General features: G+C 37.2%; 2 protein-coding genes across 2 annotated transcripts; both read right to left on the bottom strand.

The window, feature by feature from the left end:
- Nucleotides 1-2,012: 2,012 nt before the first annotated feature.
- LOC110911980 (wall-associated receptor kinase-like 8) lies at nucleotides 2,013-6,615 on the bottom strand. Its single transcript, XM_022156641.2, has 5 exons — nucleotides 5,694-6,615; nucleotides 4,960-5,029; nucleotides 4,099-4,869; nucleotides 3,783-4,010; nucleotides 2,013-3,306 (listed from the first exon to the last, which is right to left on the bottom strand). The coding sequence occupies exons 1-5, from the start codon at nucleotides 6,375-6,377 to the stop codon at nucleotides 2,231-2,233; spliced, it is 2,829 nt and encodes a 942-aa protein (XP_022012333.1). The 5' UTR covers nucleotides 6,378-6,615; the 3' UTR covers nucleotides 2,013-2,230.
- A 6,667-nt stretch (nucleotides 6,616-13,282) lies between these two features.
- On the bottom strand, nucleotides 13,283-17,885 carry LOC110911981 (wall-associated receptor kinase-like 8). The gene is made up of 5 exons (XM_022156642.2): nucleotides 16,964-17,885; nucleotides 16,230-16,299; nucleotides 15,369-16,139; nucleotides 15,053-15,280; nucleotides 13,283-14,576 (listed from the first exon to the last, which is right to left on the bottom strand). The coding sequence occupies exons 1-5, from the start codon at nucleotides 17,645-17,647 to the stop codon at nucleotides 13,501-13,503; spliced, it is 2,829 nt and encodes a 942-aa protein (XP_022012334.1). The 5' UTR covers nucleotides 17,648-17,885; the 3' UTR covers nucleotides 13,283-13,500.
- Nucleotides 17,886-19,832: the final 1,947 nt, after the last annotated feature.

Genomic DNA, 19,832 nt, shown 5'->3' with positions numbered 1-19,832 from the left:
TTTAAGGAAATGCAACATTCAAGATCAATTATTTATGGACTACGGCGAGAACACTGTGTTTTCAGGTGTACAAGGCGGAGAAAGTGATTGTTAGTTCGTTCACGATGTTCACAAGGCATGGAGTATATGGCTACTTTACGTAACCAGATAGCTAGTCAACTAATTTGAAATGATTAAAATTAAAATTGCACGCAAAATATTAATTTGTATTTAAATTTTAGTATGTTTTCATGGATTTGGATTTTGAAGGATTCATGTGTAATTTGGATTCTATTTGATGTTAAGTATTTTGCTTTTATAATTATTCATCATTTTGTTTGGTCATTCGGGAGCATTGGCCAAACACATAGATTTCATTCAACATAAAATAGTTCAGAGGGGTTTAGTAGTCATTGTGCATAGTCATTCAGAGGTCCAATCAAACAGCACTTTTTGGTTCAGCAAGTGCTGGTTCAGAGTCTCTTACCCATCCATGCAGACCTCTTACTAGTTCAACATTTACCCATTCAGAGGTTGCCAAACAGCCTCTAACTATAAAACTTATCAATTTTAAAAACGAAGGATATTGCCTGAAACTTGATATATAAATAAAGGAAAAAACTTGCAATACAATCTATAAAATAAAAGACAAAAGTCATGTATTACTCTTATCATATAAAATTCAAGGTTGTACTTTATGTTTCTAAAATTGTAAATCACTATTAACAAAAGCTAAAAGCTGATAAATGTATGATTAATTAATTAAAATAATAATGTCTAGATTTTTGAATTTTTTTACTTGTTTTTTTTCTTCTGCGAACATATATTGATCAAATTTAAAGCAACAAAATTAAGAAAAATATAAAAGCATACAATATTTTGGAATCTAATGCAACAAGATTAAGAAAAATATAAAACCATACAGCATTTAAACATATTATATAAGCTACCTAAAGTAGAAATTGTATTATATTATTTTCGTCGCCCGATCTGACCCCGAAAAATCTAACGCTAGTTTGTGAAAGTTCCTAACACCAAAAAAAGGCGACCCCATCAATTATTATAATTTATATGTACTACATGTTACAAAATCATGGTTGGGTGTAGGGTACCAAGGTTTTTCACAAGTTGAAAGAGTTGAGTTATTGTCAGCTCGAAGACATGAAGAATGAGCTTGAACTCACTCTTTTTGACTCAATATTTATTAAAAAAAAATATCAAGAATTTAAGGTGTTGGTGACAGACTTTGGATTAGGTATTAGGCTCTCATTGGTTGGGCTAAATAAAAAATCAAAATCAAAATATACAATCAAGCCAACAATAGAGTTCACCTTGGCTAGAACTTTATATGAACAAGTGCAGCTTGGCTGGAAAATTATTGTTGCCACTTTTGAGAGAGTATCAACCCTAGTTGTGTGGCAATTCTTTAAATATTACTCACGATAATTAATGGATAAACATAGGTTATATAGAAGCAATACCTGCTGTTAGAAACCAGCGTAACTGCGTAAGTACATACGATTTGCATATCTAGTTTATGGCCAAAGAGCAAACCTCATAGGACTAGTTTGAGGCAACATATTGCATGCAGTTTGCATAAATCAAGCCTAAGGCCACACGGGGCGGTACGTGATGATGCACCATCAGGAGTGGTGGGACAAAAGACCGCCGCCACCCATGATATATCACGCGTCAATGTAAAACGCGTTGTATTATTAATGCGTGAAACTTCAATGTATCAAGCTCTGGATCCACCGCATGTTTGACACGTGTTGACCAACTTCACCAATTTAGTTCTGCGTGATGAAAGTGAAATGAAATGAGGAAGATGGGGGTTTTTGTGAGAGTAAATATTTTTAATATTTTTTAGGTAATAATAAATTAGTTGAAGTTGGCTTTTTTGCAGGTTAATTTAATAAAAATAAAAAAAGTTGTGAGTGATGGAATTCCATTACTAGTGATGACCACCGCCACTAAAAAGGCTTGTGAGTGATAGAATAGTGGTTGATTACATGGCGGAACTTGATTGGATGCCTCTGAGTGATGGAATTCTATCACTAGTGACCACCCCCACTCCCCTAAACAACAAAATTACTAACGAAAACTGAACTGTACGTTTACATAAGAGTTCTCTTACATACTCAACAACTATATTACATCAATTTAACTTATTGAATAATGATGTCACTGAACCTCAAGAATGTTGATTATGAATTGATATACGTTACCATCAATAACTCCTTGCCCTGTATCACAGCTCCATACTAGTTTGAGCCGTAGAAGCAATGTGTGACGTTCTTATGGTTTCTAACTCATTAGCTACCTCTTTCATAGTTGGCCTATTCCTTCCATTCAGATTCAAGCATCGCATCGCAAGGTTTGCTATTGCCAGAAGCTCATCCCTACTACCCTCGTTAATCACCACTGCATCAAAAATTGACATAGCAGATCCTTCTTCCATAGCCAGCATAAAGTGAGTAGCCAGACTTCTATGTTCATCAGATCTAGCAAGGGAAATCGGCTTTTCTCCGGTCAAAAGTTCAACCAAAACAACTCCAAAACTATAAACATCACTCTTTTCAGTGAATTGGCTAGATTGGAAATACTCGGGATCTAAGTAACCAAATGTACCTTTGACTAAGGTTGTCAAATGAGATTTATCAATTGCTACAAATCTTGAAGTTCCAAAGTCAGAAACTTTGGCCCTATAATTATCATCTAAAAGAATATTAGTAGTTTTAATGTCTCTGTGATATATTTGAAGGGAAGTTGCCGAATGCAAGTAAGCAAGTGCTCCTGCAACTTCTGTAGCTATTTGTAATCTTGTTTCCAAAGAAATTGGGGAGTCATCATTGTGAAGACGGTCATACAAAGTACCATTTGGAATGAATTCTGAAACCAGCATTGGAACTTCTGTCTCTAGGCAACATCCCAATAATTTGACCACATTCCTATGATTGACTTGCGAAAGAATGACCACCTCATTAATGAACTGCTCTAATTGGCTTTCGTCAAATACTTTAGATTTCTTGACTGCTACAATCCTTCCATCCGCTAACACCCCTTTATAGACAGTACCTTGGCCTCCTCGGCCAAGAACCTTGCTCTCGTTAAAATTGTCCGTGGCCTTCTTCAACTCATGTGATGTGAAAAGTATAGTTTTATCAACTATAGATGGGTCAGCTTCTTGTTGTTGTTTTAGGAGTAAACCACCATTCCGTTTAAAGAATCTCTTTCTTCGTCTCCTGGCAATTGTTTGCTTGATCACTTTGTATAATATGTAGCTGGTTGCCACAACAAAAGGTACACCAATGCTTATGCTAATACCTGAATGAATGAAAATTAGCAAATATCCTGAACCTTCCTATATATATACTGTTTGCGATATCTGAATATTTCCAGGTTCTAGTAAGATACACTTTCAGATTGATAAACAAATGTAGATATAAGAGTTAAAAAAACATTAGAGATCTCATACACGTATACGGAAATAGAGTTGAAGCAAATCAACAGAAATTGTAAAAGAAATTATAAAACTATTTTTCCATTTTATAAAACCACGAAAAACATTCTTATATTATCAATGATTGGATTTGAAAAACCGTTAACACGTCAAACCGAATCAAATAACCAAACTGAAAATGGGGAACGGGTAATAAAATCCGAACAAAAATCATTTGGATGATATGAATATGGTGAATCCGAACAATACATATTTCTGTCTTACATGTTTATTATCTAAATGTCTATACAAAAAAGATTTTTAATAATATATGATTACATGTAGAGAAAACAGGCATTACCTAGAATAAGACCCAAGGATGTTTTGCTTGATTTGATTACTTTATCATTCTTAGGGACTTTTTCAAAGTCAGGGGCCTCAGCATTAGCAGGGGCTTTAGCTGAGGAAGAAAGCTGGGTGCCAATACAACTGAGTTTTAATTTTATTAAGTAATCGGCATCATAATAATATGTTGTGTCATATAAGCAGTAACTTCCATCATCCTTGCACCTTGCACAATCTTCTGTATCTAAAAACCCCAAGAGAAAGACAAAAGTCCATGTTAAAAAAATCAAATAAACAAAAAGTAAATACTAACTATGCATAAAGTTACATACCATTGAGTCCATCACCTACATAAGGGTTTCCTTGTGGAAAGTTATAATTTGAAAAAAACTCAAAAAACTGGCACTTCCAAGACTTCATTGTTGTACGATTACCGAGATCTACCTCAAGTGTACCCGGTGAGTAATAACAACTTACATTATTAATGTCATCTTCTGAGAGGGTCCAAAGAAGTGATATCGGAACATACGAGCTGTTTTCCTCTGAAAATGTACCCTTAACGTATGAATTTTCATCCATCAAAAAGGCAGACCCACAAGCTCTATCATCTCCAGCCTGCCTTGTTATGTTAATGTTGTATGACTTGAGATAATGAGGAATTGTGGTTTGGCAACAGCTAATGCCGAAACAATTGTTTCTATCGCCACGACTGCCATTGTGACAGTTTGTTGAACACCCTGTCAGCACCTGACTTCCTTGGTCCATCATGACGGCATTCCCACACCCCTCAAAAACAAATATATTGTGTGATTTGGAAAACAGGAAGGGGCTCAAACCAAGATCAATGCTCATCGTCTTGCTACTTTTCCTAATAGAGTTTTGGCATGCTGAGATTTTTGGTGTATTAACGGTTATTGTTTGATTTGCGGTGTTTACATCCAAGACTTCGAGGTGGCCAAATGCAGATAGATATGGCGTCGAGGAGTTGCATTCAATGATGTACCATTGGTTGACAGAACAATCACCACCGATTCCAAAAGGGTATGGAATTTTGACGTTCCCGCATATATCACTGCACCCTGGCTTGGCGTATTTTGGAACCACTGTTGATGATGAAAACAAGTGAAGTAAATGGTAAGCTTGAACACTTTTTGTTAAATAATCTCATCATTTTCTTTCTTACTCGAGATTACCTCTTTTGTTAGAGTTCACAACAAATGAAGCAAATTCACGCTTTATTGCCGGAGTAAACTTCCCAACCTCCTACAAGAATGAAATTACCTAGGGGTGAGCAAAATAACCACATTAACCAACAAAAACAAATAAGCGATGGTTCAATTAAGCCATAAAAGATTAACCGAAATGGTGGTTCAGTTTTTGTTTTTGTGTGTGGCATACGGGCATAACCAATACATAAAATATTTTTGATGACCTTAGCATTGCATCCATGTCAAAACCGAGCCTTTGTTTCATTCAGATTGAATGTTGAAATCATAGTGTTTCATCAAACACGCCAGAAGTTGTGTGTATTGTTCCACAATGGCAGTCAGAAGCTTGTAAATTATCTCACTCCATTGCCAAGAATTTGCTATATTTTGATTTAGCATATTTGATATTAATAAAAGAATAAATTATGCAACTCCAAAACAACATGTGGTTTGGCTTGTGATCTTATATGCTAAAGTAAAACAAAATTAGTAAGCAAACACCCATACGGTTAACCAACCCACAACTAATGCAAAAGCTAACAACCAAACATTTCGGTTTAGGTTCGTTTGGGATTAAAACCAAACCAAACCAAACCACCCACTGCATACCCCGAGAGAGACGTTATTGAAACCGACACAACTAAAAAGGGGGGCAGTTTCATGACTTTAATGTAGTACCATTACCCAGATCTACATCAAGTGGGTAATAACAAACTTACCTGATCAATGTCACCTTGTGATAGAGTCCAAAGAAGTGATACTGGAACATCAGAACTATTTTCCTCTGAAACATATGAATTTTCATCCACCAAAAAAGCAGACCCACAACCTCTGTCATATCCATTATCCCCAGTGATGTTAACGTTGTACAGTCGGAGAGAATGAGGAATTGTGGTCTGGCAACAACTGATGCCAAAACACTTATTTCTGTCGCTAACAAAGTCACCTAGACAATTCGTGGCACACCCGGTGAGCACTCGACTTCCGTTATCCATCATGACAGCATTACCACACCCCTCAAAAACAAACTTATTGTGTGATTTGGAATACAGGAAAGGGCTCCCACCAAGATCAACGCTCATGGTCAGACCGTTATTCGGAACCGGGTTTTGGCAATAGGAGATCTTTGGCGTATTAACAGTGACTGTTTGATTTTCCAAATTTACACCCAAGATTTCTAACTGGTTGAGTGCAGACAGATACGGTGTCGAGGAGTGACAATCGACGACGTACCATTTGTTGATAGAACAATTCGCTCCGATCCCAAATGGGTATGGAATTCTAACGTTCCCGCATGTATCGTTACACCCTGGCTTGGCATATCTAGGAACTGCTGTGGCGATTGTGGTTTCTGTTAATGAAAATAAGATGAGTAAATGGTAAGCTTGAAATAGTGACTTCATATTTTGTTGTAATGAATACCAGCAAGTGGGAAGGAGTGTTTATGTTTAAAATGTTCCTTGATTGAAGAGTATGATTGGAGGGGTGTTAGGTAGCTTTATCAAACGTCAACGGTCTATGCCGGTAACCGGCTTCCGTGGAGGACCCGAGAGTCCACGCCGTGCTACTAAGTTATCCTCGTTGTCACTAAAGAAAATTTTCTTGTGTAGTGTGAACGACCCATTGATTATTTTTTGTCCTTCAATAAAATTTTTCTTGTGAAGTGTGAACGACCCTTTGATTTTTTTTTTTTTTTTTTTGTCCTTAAATGAAACTTTTCTTGTGTAGTGTGAACGACCCTTTGATTTTTTTTTTAAACGGTAAACGGATCCTTAAAATGGACTTCTAGCGAAATTCATCATATCGCGATACACTCGTTTTTCGAACCGGGGAGAACCCTCACCTAGGTCCGAAGCCCGTGAACAATCGCCCAAACACACGACATTATAGTGAGGTAAAATCCGCTCAGTTCAAGGATCGAACTAGCGATCACCGCCTACATGCCTAGTCTCACATCATCACCAGGTGCCACAGAAACTAAATGCTGGGGGCAGAAATTGAACCTAGGTCACTTGAAACACCAAGTCTCTCACTTACCACTCTACCACTAACTCATTGACCCTTTGATTTTATTATATGTTTGTATGAAATTAATAAACCATTTACAATCTGTATAAGGAAGGGAGGACCGCGTTGGGGGAGATGATCATTGAATCCTTGTTACCGCCCTCACATGGATTTTTTAACTTTCACATTCTTCGGTTGGAACCAACAACTTACTTTCGGAACACGACCCAAACCTTTTTTTTTAACGTCCAACATAAGAATCGCCGGGTACTCCTTACGCGGCACCCATTGGCCGAAAGGTAGCCCGCGGCAGCCCAACCTGCACGCACGGAGCCCCTAGCCCACCATGCCACCAATTCCTGGGAAAACCCGACCCTGCACCCGCCCAAGGGCACGACAATGCAGAGCCGGTAAAACCCCGGTGGATCGGGAATCAAACTCAAGACCTTTCGGTCAGGACTCTTCCTTCATTTCCATAACCAATGAGCCAAAGCCCAGGATTTTTAACACGACCCAAACCTAATCATGTTTACAAAAAACAACTCCAACCCCACCCTAAGTGGTAACAACTTCCTCCCTTAGTCCACCAAAAGGGAAAGCAAAAAGAAAGATGAGCAAGTAATACTGGAAGGAACCATTTGTACAAACGCAAAATAGACCCTTAAAGAACTCGTATTGGCTAGGGGTGTTCAAAACCGGATATCCGAAAATTCGGATATCCGAAATTTTTGGATACCAGATTTCACTATCCGGATACGGATTCGGATAGTGAATCGGATATCCAAAAATCCAACTTTTTATTTAATTTTTAATTTTTATTATTTTTTTCTTATTCAAAAACGGATATTTTGGATAGTTTCGGATATCCGAATACAAATTTTCGGATATTTTTTTGGATATTTCGGATATTTTCGGATATTTCGGATATTTTCGGATATCTGAAAAAAATGAAAATAAAATTTTCGGATATTTCGGATATCCGAAATATCCGAAAATTTTGAAAATCACTATTCGAATCCGAATCCGAAAAATTCGGATATTTCGGATATCCGATTTTTCGGATTCGGATATCGGATATTTCGGATCGTATTTTCGGATACGGATAGTTTTGAACACCCCTAGTATTGGCTCTGCTCGGGCTTGTATCAACGTCTCAGAGGATCCAAAGACCTTTATAGTTTTTATTATTATGACTTATTATTATTTAATAAAAGCAATAATCGATTTTAATAATCCTAAGGTCCCAACTTCAAAAATTCCCACCAGTGATCCCATTTTTTCATATATTGGCCTTTAATGGACCCTTGCTAACAAACCTGATACGAACCAAGTCGTAATCAAATGATCCAAAGAAATTAGATGGAAGCCCGAAAGAACTTAAGAGAGAATTTAGACTCAGTTCATAATTTTTCATTCATAATAATCTCTAAACACCTAAAGCCATTATATAGGTTGTACATAACTTGATGAAACTAGTAAATAATCTAACCACCCACTAACCCATTATCTACTACTAAACTAACAAATAAAAGAAATACATGTAAATATAATTAAATTAAAATAATGTAAATGCATGATGGACCACTTCGTGGGTTTCATGGCACACATCATTACCTCCGACTTCAAGCAACCTTGTCCACAAGGTTAAGAATCTGGACACGATACGGGTGAAAATCCATGGAGGCCGCCACTCGGTTCTTCCGGTGGCATACGAGTAAGTTGTAACAATGCACCATGGTGGCTTCCATTCGTTTTGCAAAAACGTGTCTTTGAACGGTGACCCGGGATTCACCGGTGAGCTCATGGTGGAGGCTTGACTATATGCTAACCATGAGGGCGTTTGGGTAGATCGGTGACTTCGTTTTAGTACGTGAAAATGGAGTGTCTGCCTCTCTCAATGTGGGTGTTGGTTTAGGCATGGCTGTAGAAAGGAATGGCGTGGTTGACGGAGTGACTAATGGTATTGCAGGTTTTTGTAGCGGTGTAACTACTGCTGGAGGTAGTATGATTACAGCGGTTGATGGTGGTGAGGCGGCAGCAGTTGATGGGGTGGGTGGTGTTGTGGCGGAAACCGGTGGTGGCGTGGGAGCGGTAGCTGTCGGTGGCAATGTAGGGATGTGGCGATCTTCGAACGCATTTCGGGTTGATAGAAGCTCGGAAAACACGGTTTCAAACCGGGACTCAAGTCTCGCAAAGGATTCCCTTCATTTGCGGAACTCGGGCTTGGATAGTTGTTGAGCAGCCATAGGTCCGAAGGGGGATCACGGCGGCTCTGATACCAATTGATACGAACCAAGTCGTAATCAAATGATCCAAAGAAATTAGACGAACACATGCACTAGTGTGTGGAAAAAGCTTAAAAACAAAACCGGCTACGTTTCTAATCACGTAACAAACACCTTTAACTTGTCAGAAGAAGAATGGAAAATAGAGATCAAGGTATTTTTTAAGTAATATTTATGAAATATATTTCAATAATATTTATAATATTTTTTACACAGTCTAACAAATACGTTGAAGCTTTGAGAAGTGCACCCCTTTCTTACCCTGAACTTTGTGTTCAATTGTTTGAACACAACTTAAATGGTATTGAGGATATCGTGTGCACTCAAATGGAACCCCCGACTTAAGGTGTTAATGAGGATGAGTCATCCGTTCGGTCTAAAAAAAGGGGAGAAACGAAAAGATAAGACAACATTACAAGAAGTTGGGGACTGTATCACCAAGGTGGCGAAGATGTTGATTGAGAAACACAATCTTTCTAATGATATAGATGCATGCATGGAGAAGTTGGAGACAATGGGATGGGGATAGTTAGATGTGAAATACCAAACAACGCTTTTGATTTCTGGTGAAAGTGCTGATATTAGGAAAGTGTGATTACAACTTCAGTCGGAGAGTTGTGAGCTAGGGATTAAAAATGCGGGGGCGAAGTATGGATTGCTTTGATAGGATTTTTGTGAGTGTTATGTTATGGATTGATTCTGTTGCACGCATTCTGTTTTTGTTATGGATGTTTTTTTTCTAGATAGCATTTTGTGGATAATTATGTTATGGATGTTTTTTTTCTAGATAGCATTTTATGGACAATTATGTTATGGATGTTTTTTATAGAAATTTGTGAATGTTATGTTATCGATAGTTTTTAATATTATCTTATGGTTGCTTTTTTTACGTTATGATATGTATGCTTTTTTCATCTTGAATATCTTGTAATGTTTATGATAGGTAGCCTATGGATTCGGACGATGAGATTATAGTTTTTCTTTTCCTTTGTTGGTATTGGAAAGAGTTAGCCTCAAGAAGAAATCAAATGATAAGAGACCTGAATTCGGCATTAACTGGTCATGCATACACACAATAATTGTTGCATGGATCTTCTACACAGTGTCATGAGTTGATGCGTCTTTCACGTGATGCATTTGTACTATTGTGCAATCATTTTAAAGAAAAAAATTGGCTGCAAAGTAGTAGGTCAACAAGCTTTGAAGAAAAGTTGGCTATGTTTTTGACAGTCATAGGCCATAATGAACGTTTTCGAATGGTTAAACGAAGGTTTCAGCACTCAACATAAACAATTCATAGATGTTTTCATGAGTCCTAAATGCACTGATGAATTTTGCAAGACAAGTTATAAATCCAACATCTTCTAATGCAATCGCAAATACCTCAGAACAACATAGAAAGCTAAAACAAATATTCCCTGGAGCAATAGGTGGGTTAGATGGAACTCTTGTACATGCAGTCGTGCCTATTCATCAACAGACTCCTTACAGGGGAAGAAGAAAGGGTGAATGCTTTCAAAATGTCTTAGCAATTTGTGATTTTGACATGATATTCACGTTTGTATGGGCCAGATGGGAGGGGATTGTACATGATTCACGAGTTTTAAAAGAAGTTGCACTTAACCCGACTTCCGGTTTTTCCTTCCCCCCACCAGGTTTTTAATCATATGAACTTTGGTTATTAATAAATTATCTATTTTTTATGTAATAGTTTTGATACTAACGTTTACAGATAAATATTATCTTTGTGACGCCGCATACACCAACACTCGTGGATTTATGACTCCTTACCGTAATATGAGGTACTGGTTAGCTGATTTTCGATGACAACGTGCGTTAACTAAAGAAGAAAGATTCAATCATGCTCATGCACAACTCAGAAATGTTATTGAACGCTCATATAGTGTTTTGAAGGCGAGATTCCCAATCCTAAAGCGAATGGCTCCCTTTTCTTTTCCAATACAAAGGGACATAGTTATTGCGTGTTTCGCCATCCATAATTTTTTAAGGAAATGCAACATTCAAGATCAATTATTTATGGACTACGGCGAGAACACTGTGTTTTCAGGTGTACAAGGCGGAGAAAGTGATTGTTAGTTCGTTCACGATGTTCACAAGGCATGGAGTATATGGCTACTTTACGTAACCAGATAGCTAGTCAACTAATTTGAAATGATTAAAATTAAAATTGCACGCAAAATATTAATTTGTATTTAAATTTTAGTATGTTTTCATGGATTTGGATTTTGAAGGATTCATGTGTAATTTGGATTCTATTTGATGTTAAGTATTTTGCTTTTATAATTATTCATCATTTTGTTTGGTCATTCGGGAGCATTGGCCAAACACATAGATTTCATTCAACATAAAATAGTTCAGAGGGGTTTAGTAGTCATTGTGCATAGTCATTCAGAGGTCCAATCAAACAGCACTTTTTGGTTCAGCAAGTGCTGGTTCAGAGTCTCTTACCCATCCATGCAGACCTCTTACTAGTTCAACATTTACCCATTCAGAGGTTGCCAAACAGCCTCTAACTATAAAACTTATCAATTTTAAAAACGAAGGATATTGCCTGAAACTTGATATATAAATAAAGGAAAAAACTTGCAATACAATCTATAAAATAAAAGACAAAAGTCATGTATTACTCTTATCATATAAAATTCAAGGTTGTACTTTATGTTTCTAAAATTGTAAATCACTATTAACAAAAGCTAAAAGCTGATAAATGTATGATTAATTAATTAAAATAATAATGTCTAGATTTTTGAATTTTTTTACTTGTTTTTTTTCTTCTGCGAACATATATTGATCAAATTTAAAGCAACAAAATTAAGAAAAATATAAAAGCATACAATATTTTGGAATCTAATGCAACAAGATTAAGAAAAATATAAAACCATACAGCATTTAAACATATTATATAAGCTACCTAAAGTAGAAATTGTATTATATTATTTTCGTCGCCCGATCTGACCCCGAAAAATCTAACGCTAGTTTGTGAAAGTTCCTAACACCAAAAAAAGGCGACCCCATCAATTATTATAATTTATATGTACTACATGTTACAAAATCATGGTTGGGTGTAGGGTACCAAGGTTTTTCACAAGTTGAAAGCGTTGAGTTATTGTCAGCTCGAAGACATGAAGAATGAGCTTGAACTCACTCTTTTTGACTCAATATTTATTAAAAAAAAATATCAAGAATTTAAGGTGTTGGTGACAGACTTTGGATTAGGTATTAGGCTCTCATTGGTTGGGCTAAATAAAAAATCAAAATCAAAATATACAATCAAGCCAACAATAGAGTTCACCTTGGCTAGAACTTTATATGAACAAGTGCAGCTTGGCTGGAAAATTATTGTTGCCACTTTTGAGAGAGTATCAACCCTAGTTGTGTGGCAATTCTTTAAATATTACTCACGATAATTAATGGATAAACATAGGTTATATAGAAGCAATACCTGCTGTTAGAAACCAGCGTAACTGCGTAAGTACATACGATTTGCATATCTAGTTTATGGCCAAAGAGCAAACCTCATAGGACTAGTTTGAGGCAACATATTGCATGCAGTTTGCATAAATCAAGCCTAAGGCCACACGGGGCGGTACGTGATGATGCACCATCAGGAGTGGTGGGACAAAAGACCGCCGCCACCCATGATATATCACGCGTCAATGTAAAACGCGTTGTATTATTAATGCGTGAAACTTCAATGTATCAAGCTCTGGATCCACCGCATGTTTGACACGTGTTGACCAACTTCACCAATTTAGTTCTGCGTGATGAAAGTGAAATGAAATGAGGAAGATGGGGGTTTTTGTGAGAGTAAATATTTTTAATATTTTTTAGGTAATAATAAATTAGTTGAAGTTGGCTTTTTTGCAGGTTAATTTAATAAAAATAAAAAAAAGTTGTGAGTGATGGAATTCCATTACTAGTGATGACCACCGCCACTAAAAAGGCTTGTGAGTGATAGAATAGTGGTTGATTACATGGCGGAACTTGATTGGATGCCTCTGAGTGATGGAATTCTATCACTAGTGACCACCCCCACTCCCCTAAACAACAAAATTACTAACGAAAACTGAACTGTACGTTTACATAAGAGTTCTCTTACATACTCAACAACTATATTACATCAATTTAACTTATTGAATAATGATGTCACTGAACCTCAAGAATGTTGATTATGAATTGATATACGTTACCATCAATAACTCCTTGCCCTGTATCACAGCTCCATACTAGTTTGAGCCGTAGAAGCAATGTGTGACGTTCTTATGGTTTCTAACTCATTAGCTACCTCTTTCATAGTTGGCCTATTCCTTCCATTCAGATTCAAGCATCGCATCGCAAGGTTTGCTATTGCCAGAAGCTCATCCCTACTACCCTCGTTAATCACCACTGCATCAAAAATTGACATAGCAGATCCTTCTTCCATAGCCAGCATAAAGTGAGTAGCCAGACTTCTATGTTCATCAGATCTAGCAAGGGAAATCGGCTTTTCTCCGGTCAAAAGTTCAACCAAAACAACTCCAAAACTATAAACATCACTCTTTTCAGTGAATTGGCTAGATTGGAAATACTCGGGATCTAAGTAACCAAATGTACCTTTGACTAAGGTTGTCAAATGAGATTTATCAATTGCTACAAATCTTGAAGTTCCAAAGTCAGAAACTTTGGCCCTATAATTATCATCTAAAAGAATATTAGTAGTTTTAATGTCTCTGTGATATATTTGAAGGGAAGTTGCCGAATGCAAGTAAGCAAGTGCTCCTGCAACTTCTGTAGCTATTTGTAATCTTGTTTCCAAAGAAATTGGGGAGTCATCATTGTGAAGACGGTCATACAAAGTACCATTTGGAATGAATTCTGAAACCAGCATTGGAACTTCTGTCTCTAGGCAACATCCCAATAATTTGACCACATTCCTATGATTGACTTGCGAAAGAATGACCACCTCATTAATGAACTGCTCTAATTGGCTTTCGTCAAATACTTTAGATTTCTTGACTGCTACAATCCTTCCATCCGCTAACACCCCTTTATAGACAGTACCTTGGCCTCCTCGGCCAAGAACCTTGCTCTCGTTAAAATTGTCCGTGGCCTTCTTCAACTCATGTGATGTGAAAAGTATAGTTTTATCAACTATAGATGGGTCAGCTTCTTGTTGTTGTTTTAGGAGTAAACCACCATTCCGTTTAAAGAATCTCTTTCTTCGTCTCCTGGCAATTGTTTGCTTGATCACTTTGTATAATATGTAGCTGGTTGCCACAACAAAAGGTACACCAATGCTTATGCTAATACCTGAATGAATGAAAATTAGCAAATATCCTGAACCTTCCTATATATATACTGTTTGCGATATCTGAATATTTCCAGGTTCTAGTAAGATACACTTTCAGATTGATAAACAAATGTAGATATAAGAGTTAAAAAAACATTAGAGATCTCATACACGTATACGGAAATAGAGTTGAAGCAAATCAACAGAAATTGTAAAAGAAATTATAAAACTATTTTTCCATTTTATAAAACCACGAAAAACATTCTTATATTATCAATGATTGGATTTGAAAAACCGTTAACACGTCAAACCGAATCAAATAACCAAACTGAAAATGGGGAACGGGTAATAAAATCCGAACAAAAATCATTTGGATGATATGAATATGGTGAATCCGAACAATACATATTTCTGTCTTACATGTTTATTATCTAAATGTCTATACAAAAAAGATTTTTAATAATATATGATTACATGTAGAGAAAACAGGCATTACCTAGAATAAGACCCAAGGATGTTTTGCTTGATTTGATTACTTTATCATTCTTAGGGACTTTTTCAAAGTCAGGGGCCTCAGCATTAGCAGGGGCTTTAGCTGAGGAAGAAAGCTGGGTGCCAATACAACTGAGTTTTAATTTTATTAAGTAATCGGCATCATAATAATATGTTGTGTCATATAAGCAGTAACTTCCATCATCCTTGCACCTTGCACAATCTTCTGTATCTAAAAACCCCAAGAGAAAGACAAAAGTCCATGTTAAAAAAATCAAATAAACAAAAAGTAAATACTAACTATGCATAAAGTTACATACCATTGAGTCCATCACCTACATAAGGGTTTCCTTGTGGAAAGTTATAATTTGAAAAAAACTCAAAAAACTGGCACTTCCAAGACTTCATTGTTGTACGATTACCGAGATCTACCTCAAGTGTACCCGGTGAGTAATAACAACTTACATTATTAATGTCATCTTCTGAGAGGGTCCAAAGAAGTGATATCGGAACATACGAGCTGTTTTCCTCTGAAAATGTACCCTTAACGTATGAATTTTCATCCATCAAAAAGGCAGACCCACAAGCTCTATCATCTCCAGCCTGCCTTGTTATGTTAATGTTGTATGACTTGAGATAATGAGGAATTGTGGTTTGGCAACAGCTAATGCCGAAACAATTGTTTCTATCGCCACGACTGCCATTGTGACAGTTTGTTGAACACCCTGTCAGCACCTGACTTCCTTGGTCCATCATGACGGCATTCCCACACCCCTCAAAAACAAATATATTGTGTGATTTGGAAAACAGGAAGGGGCTCAAACCAAGATCAATGCTCATCGTCTTGCTACTTTTCCTAATAGAGTTTTGGCATGCTGAGATTTTTGGTGTATTAACGGTTATTGTTTGATTTGCGGTGTTTACATCCAAGACTTCGAGGTGGCCAAATGCAGATAGATATGGCGTCGAGGAGTTGCATTCAATGATGTACCATTGGTTGACAGAACAATCACCACCGATTCCAAAAGGGTATGGAATTTTGACGTTCCCGCATATATCACTGCACCCTGGCTTGGCGTATTTTGGAACCACTGTTGATGATGAAAACAAGTGAAGTAAATGGTAAGCTTGAACACTTTTTGTTAAATAATCTCATCATTTTCTTTCTTACTCGAGATTACCTCTTTTGTTAGAGTTCACAACAAATGAAGCAAATTCACGCTTTATTGCCGGAGTAAACTTCCCAACCTCCTACAAGAATGAAATTACCTAGGGGTGAGCAAAATAACCACATTAACCAACAAAAACAAATAAGCGATGGTTCAATTAAGCCATAAAAGATTAACCGAAATGGTGGTTCAGTTTTTGTTTTTGTGTGTGGCATACGGGCATAACCAATACATAAAATATTTTTGATGACCTTAGCATTGCATCCATGTCAAAACCGAGCCTTTGTTTCATTCAGATTGAATGTTGAAATCATAGTGTTTCATCAAACACGCCAGAAGTTGTGTGTATTGTTCCACAATGGCAGTCAGAAGCTTGTAAATTATCTCACTCCATTGCCAAGAATTTGCTATATTTTGATTTAGCATATTTGATATTAATAAAAGAATAAATTATGCAACTCCAAAACAACATGTGGTTTGGCTTGTGATCTTATATGCTAAAGTAAAACAAAATTAGTAAGCAAACACCCATACGGTTAACCAACCCACAACTAATGCAAAAGCTAACAACCAAACATTTCGGTTTAGGTTCGTTTGGGATTAAAACCAAACCAAACCAAACCACCCACTGCATACCCCGAGAGAGACGTTATTGAAACCGACACAACTAAAAAGGGGGGCAGTTTCATGACTTTAATGTAGTACCATTACCCAGATCTACATCAAGTGGGTAATAACAAACTTACCTGATCAATGTCACCTTGTGATAGAGTCCAAAGAAGTGATACTGGAACATCAGAACTATTTTCCTCTGAAACATATGAATTTTCATCCACCAAAAAAGCAGACCCACAACCTCTGTCATATCCATTATCCCCAGTGATGTTAACGTTGTACAGTCGGAGAGAATGAGGAATTGTGGTCTGGCAACAACTGATGCCAAAACACTTATTTCTGTCGCTAACAAAGTCACCTAGACAATTCGTGGCACACCCGGTGAGCACTCGACTTCCGTTATCCATCATGACAGCATTACCACACCCCTCAAAAACAAACTTATTGTGTGATTTGGAATACAGGAAAGGGCTCCCACCAAGATCAACGCTCATGGTCAGACCGTTATTCGGAACCGGGTTTTGGCAATAGGAGATCTTTGGCGTATTAACAGTGACTGTTTGATTTTCCAAATTTACACCCAAGATTTCTAACTGGTTGAGTGCAGACAGATACGGTGTCGAGGAGTGACAATCGACGACGTACCATTTGTTGATAGAACAATTCGCTCCGATCCCAAATGGGTATGGAATTCTAACGTTCCCGCATGTATCGTTACACCCTGGCTTGGCATATCTAGGAACTGCTGTGGCGATTGTGGTTTCTGTTAATGAAAATAAGATGAGTAAATGGTAAGCTTGAAATAGTGACTTCATATTTTGTTGTAATGAATACCAGCAAGTGGGAAGGAGTGTTTATGTTTAAAATGTTCCTTGATTGAAGAGTATGATTGGAGGGGTGTTAGGTAGCTTTATCAAACGTCAACGGTCTATGCCGGTAACCGGCTTCCGTGGAGGACCCGAGAGTCCACGCCGTGCTACTAAGTTATCCTCGTTGTCACTAAAGAAAATTTTCTTGTGTAGTGTGAACGACCCATTGATTATTTTTTGTCCTTCAATAAAATTTTTCTTGTGAAGTGTGAACGACCCTTTGATTTTTTTTTTTTTTTTTTGTCCTTAAATGAAACTTTTCTTGTGTAGTGTGAACGACCCTTTGATTTTTTTTTTAAACGGTAAACGGATCCTTAAAATGGACTTCTAGCGAAATTCATCATATCGCGATACACTCGTTTTTCGAACCGGGGAGAACCCTCACCTAGGTCCGAAGCCCGTGAACAATCGCCCAAACACACGACATTATAGTGAGGTAAAATCCGCTCAGTTCAAGGATCGAACTAGCGATCACCGCCTACATGCCTAGTCTCACATCATCACCAGGTGCCACAGAAACTAAATGCTGGGGGCAGAAATTGAACCTAGGTCACTTGAAACACCAAGTCTCTCACTTACCACTCTACCACTAACTCATTGACCCTTTGATTTTATTATATGTTTGTATGAAATTAATAAACCATTTACAATCTGTATAAGGAAGGGAGGACCGCGTTGGGGGAGATGATCATTGAATCCTTGTTACCGCCCTCACATGGATTTTTTAACTTTCACATTCTTCGGTTGGAACCAACAACTTACTTTCGGAACACGACCCAAACCTTTTTTTTTAACGTCCAACATAAGAATCGCCGGGTACTCCTTACGCGGCACCCATTGGCCGAAAGGTAGCCCGCGGCAGCCCAACCTGCACGCACGGAGCCCCTAGCCCACCATGCCACCAATTCCTGGGAAAACCCGACCCTGCACCCGCCCAAGGGCACGACAATGCAGAGCCGGTAAAACCCCGGTGGATCGGGAATCAAACTCAAGACCTTTCGGTCAGGACTCTTCCTTCATTTCCATAACCAATGAGCCAAAGCCCAGGATTTTTAACACGACCCAAACCTAATCATGTTTACAAAAAACAACTCCAACCCCACCCTAAGTGGTAACAACTTCCTCCCTTAGTCCACCAAAAGGGAAAGCAAAAAGAAAGATGAGCAAGTAATACTGGAAGGAACCATTTGTACAAACGCAAAATAGACCCTTAAAGAACTCGTATTGGCTAGGGGTGTTCAAAACCGGATATCCGAAAATTCGGATATCCGAAATTTTTGGATACCAGATTTCACTATCCGGATACGGATTCGGATAGTGAATCGGATATCCAAAAATCCAACTTTTTATTTAATTTTTAATTTTTATTATTTTTTTCTTATTCAAAAACGGATATTTTGGATAGTTTCGGATATCCGAATACAAATTTTCGGATATTTTTTTGGATATTTCGGATATTTTCGGATATTTCGGATATTTTCGGATATCTGAAAAAAATGAAAATAAAATTTTCGGATATTTCGGATATCCGAAATATCCGAAAATTTTGAAAATCACTATTCGAATCCGAATCCGAAAAATTCGGATATTTCGGATATCCGATTTTTCGGATTCGGATATCGGATATTTCGGATCGTATTTTCGGATACGGATAGTTTTGAACACCCCTAGTATTGGCTCTGCTCGGGCTTGTATCAACGTCTCAGAGGATCCAAAGACCTTTATAGTTTTTATTATTATGACTTATTATTATTTAATAAAAGCAATAATCGATTTTAATAATCCTAAGGTCCCAACTTCAAAAATTCCCACCAGTGATCCCATTTTTTCATATATTGGCCTTTAATGGACCCTTGCTAACAAACCTGATACGAACCAAGTCGTAATCAAATGATCCAAAGAAATTAGATGGAAGCCCGAAAGAACTTAAGAGAGAATTTAGACTCAGTTCATAATTTTTCATTCATAATAATCTCTAAACACCTAAAGCCATTATATAGGTTGTACATAACTTGATGAAACTAGTAAATAATCTAACCACCCACTAACCCATTATCTACTACTAAACTAACAAATAAAAGAAATACATGTAAATATAATTAAATTAAAATAATGTAAATGCATGATGGAC

The sequence above is a fragment of the Helianthus annuus genome, chromosome 15, assembly GCF_002127325.2.
Source record: "Helianthus annuus cultivar XRQ/B chromosome 15, HanXRQr2.0-SUNRISE, whole genome shotgun sequence".
NCBI classification, from domain to species: domain Eukaryota; kingdom Viridiplantae; phylum Streptophyta; class Magnoliopsida; order Asterales; family Asteraceae; genus Helianthus; species Helianthus annuus.
This window is presented reverse-complemented; position numbering and strand designations above follow the sequence as displayed.

What these genes read in the sequence shown, in the direction of transcription:
- LOC110911980 (XM_022156641.2), bottom strand. Translation starts at nt 6,377, where the DNA reads ATGAAGTCACTATTTCAAGCTTACCATTTACTCATCTTATTTTCATTA. An exon ending in CACAAGGTGACATTGATCAG is followed by an intron (nt 5,030 to 5,693) that starts GTAAGTTTGTTA and finishes TCATTCTTGTAG; the next exon opens with GAGGTTGGGAAGTTTACTCC. An exon ending in TGTGAACTCTAACAAAAGAG is followed by an intron (nt 4,870 to 4,959) that starts GTAATCTCGAGT and finishes CATCATCAACAG; the next exon opens with TGGTTCCAAAATACGCCAAG.
- LOC110911981 (XM_022156642.2), bottom strand. Translation starts at nt 17,647, where the DNA reads ATGAAGTCACTATTTCAAGCTTACCATTTACTCATCTTATTTTCATTA. An exon ending in TGTGAACTCTAACAAAAGAG is followed by an intron (nt 16,140 to 16,229) that starts GTAATCTCGAGT and finishes CATCATCAACAG; the next exon opens with TGGTTCCAAAATACGCCAAG. An exon ending in TGTAGGTGATGGACTCAATG is followed by an intron (nt 15,281 to 15,368) that starts GTATGTAACTTT and finishes TGGGGTTTTTAG; the next exon opens with ATACAGAAGATTGTGCAAGG.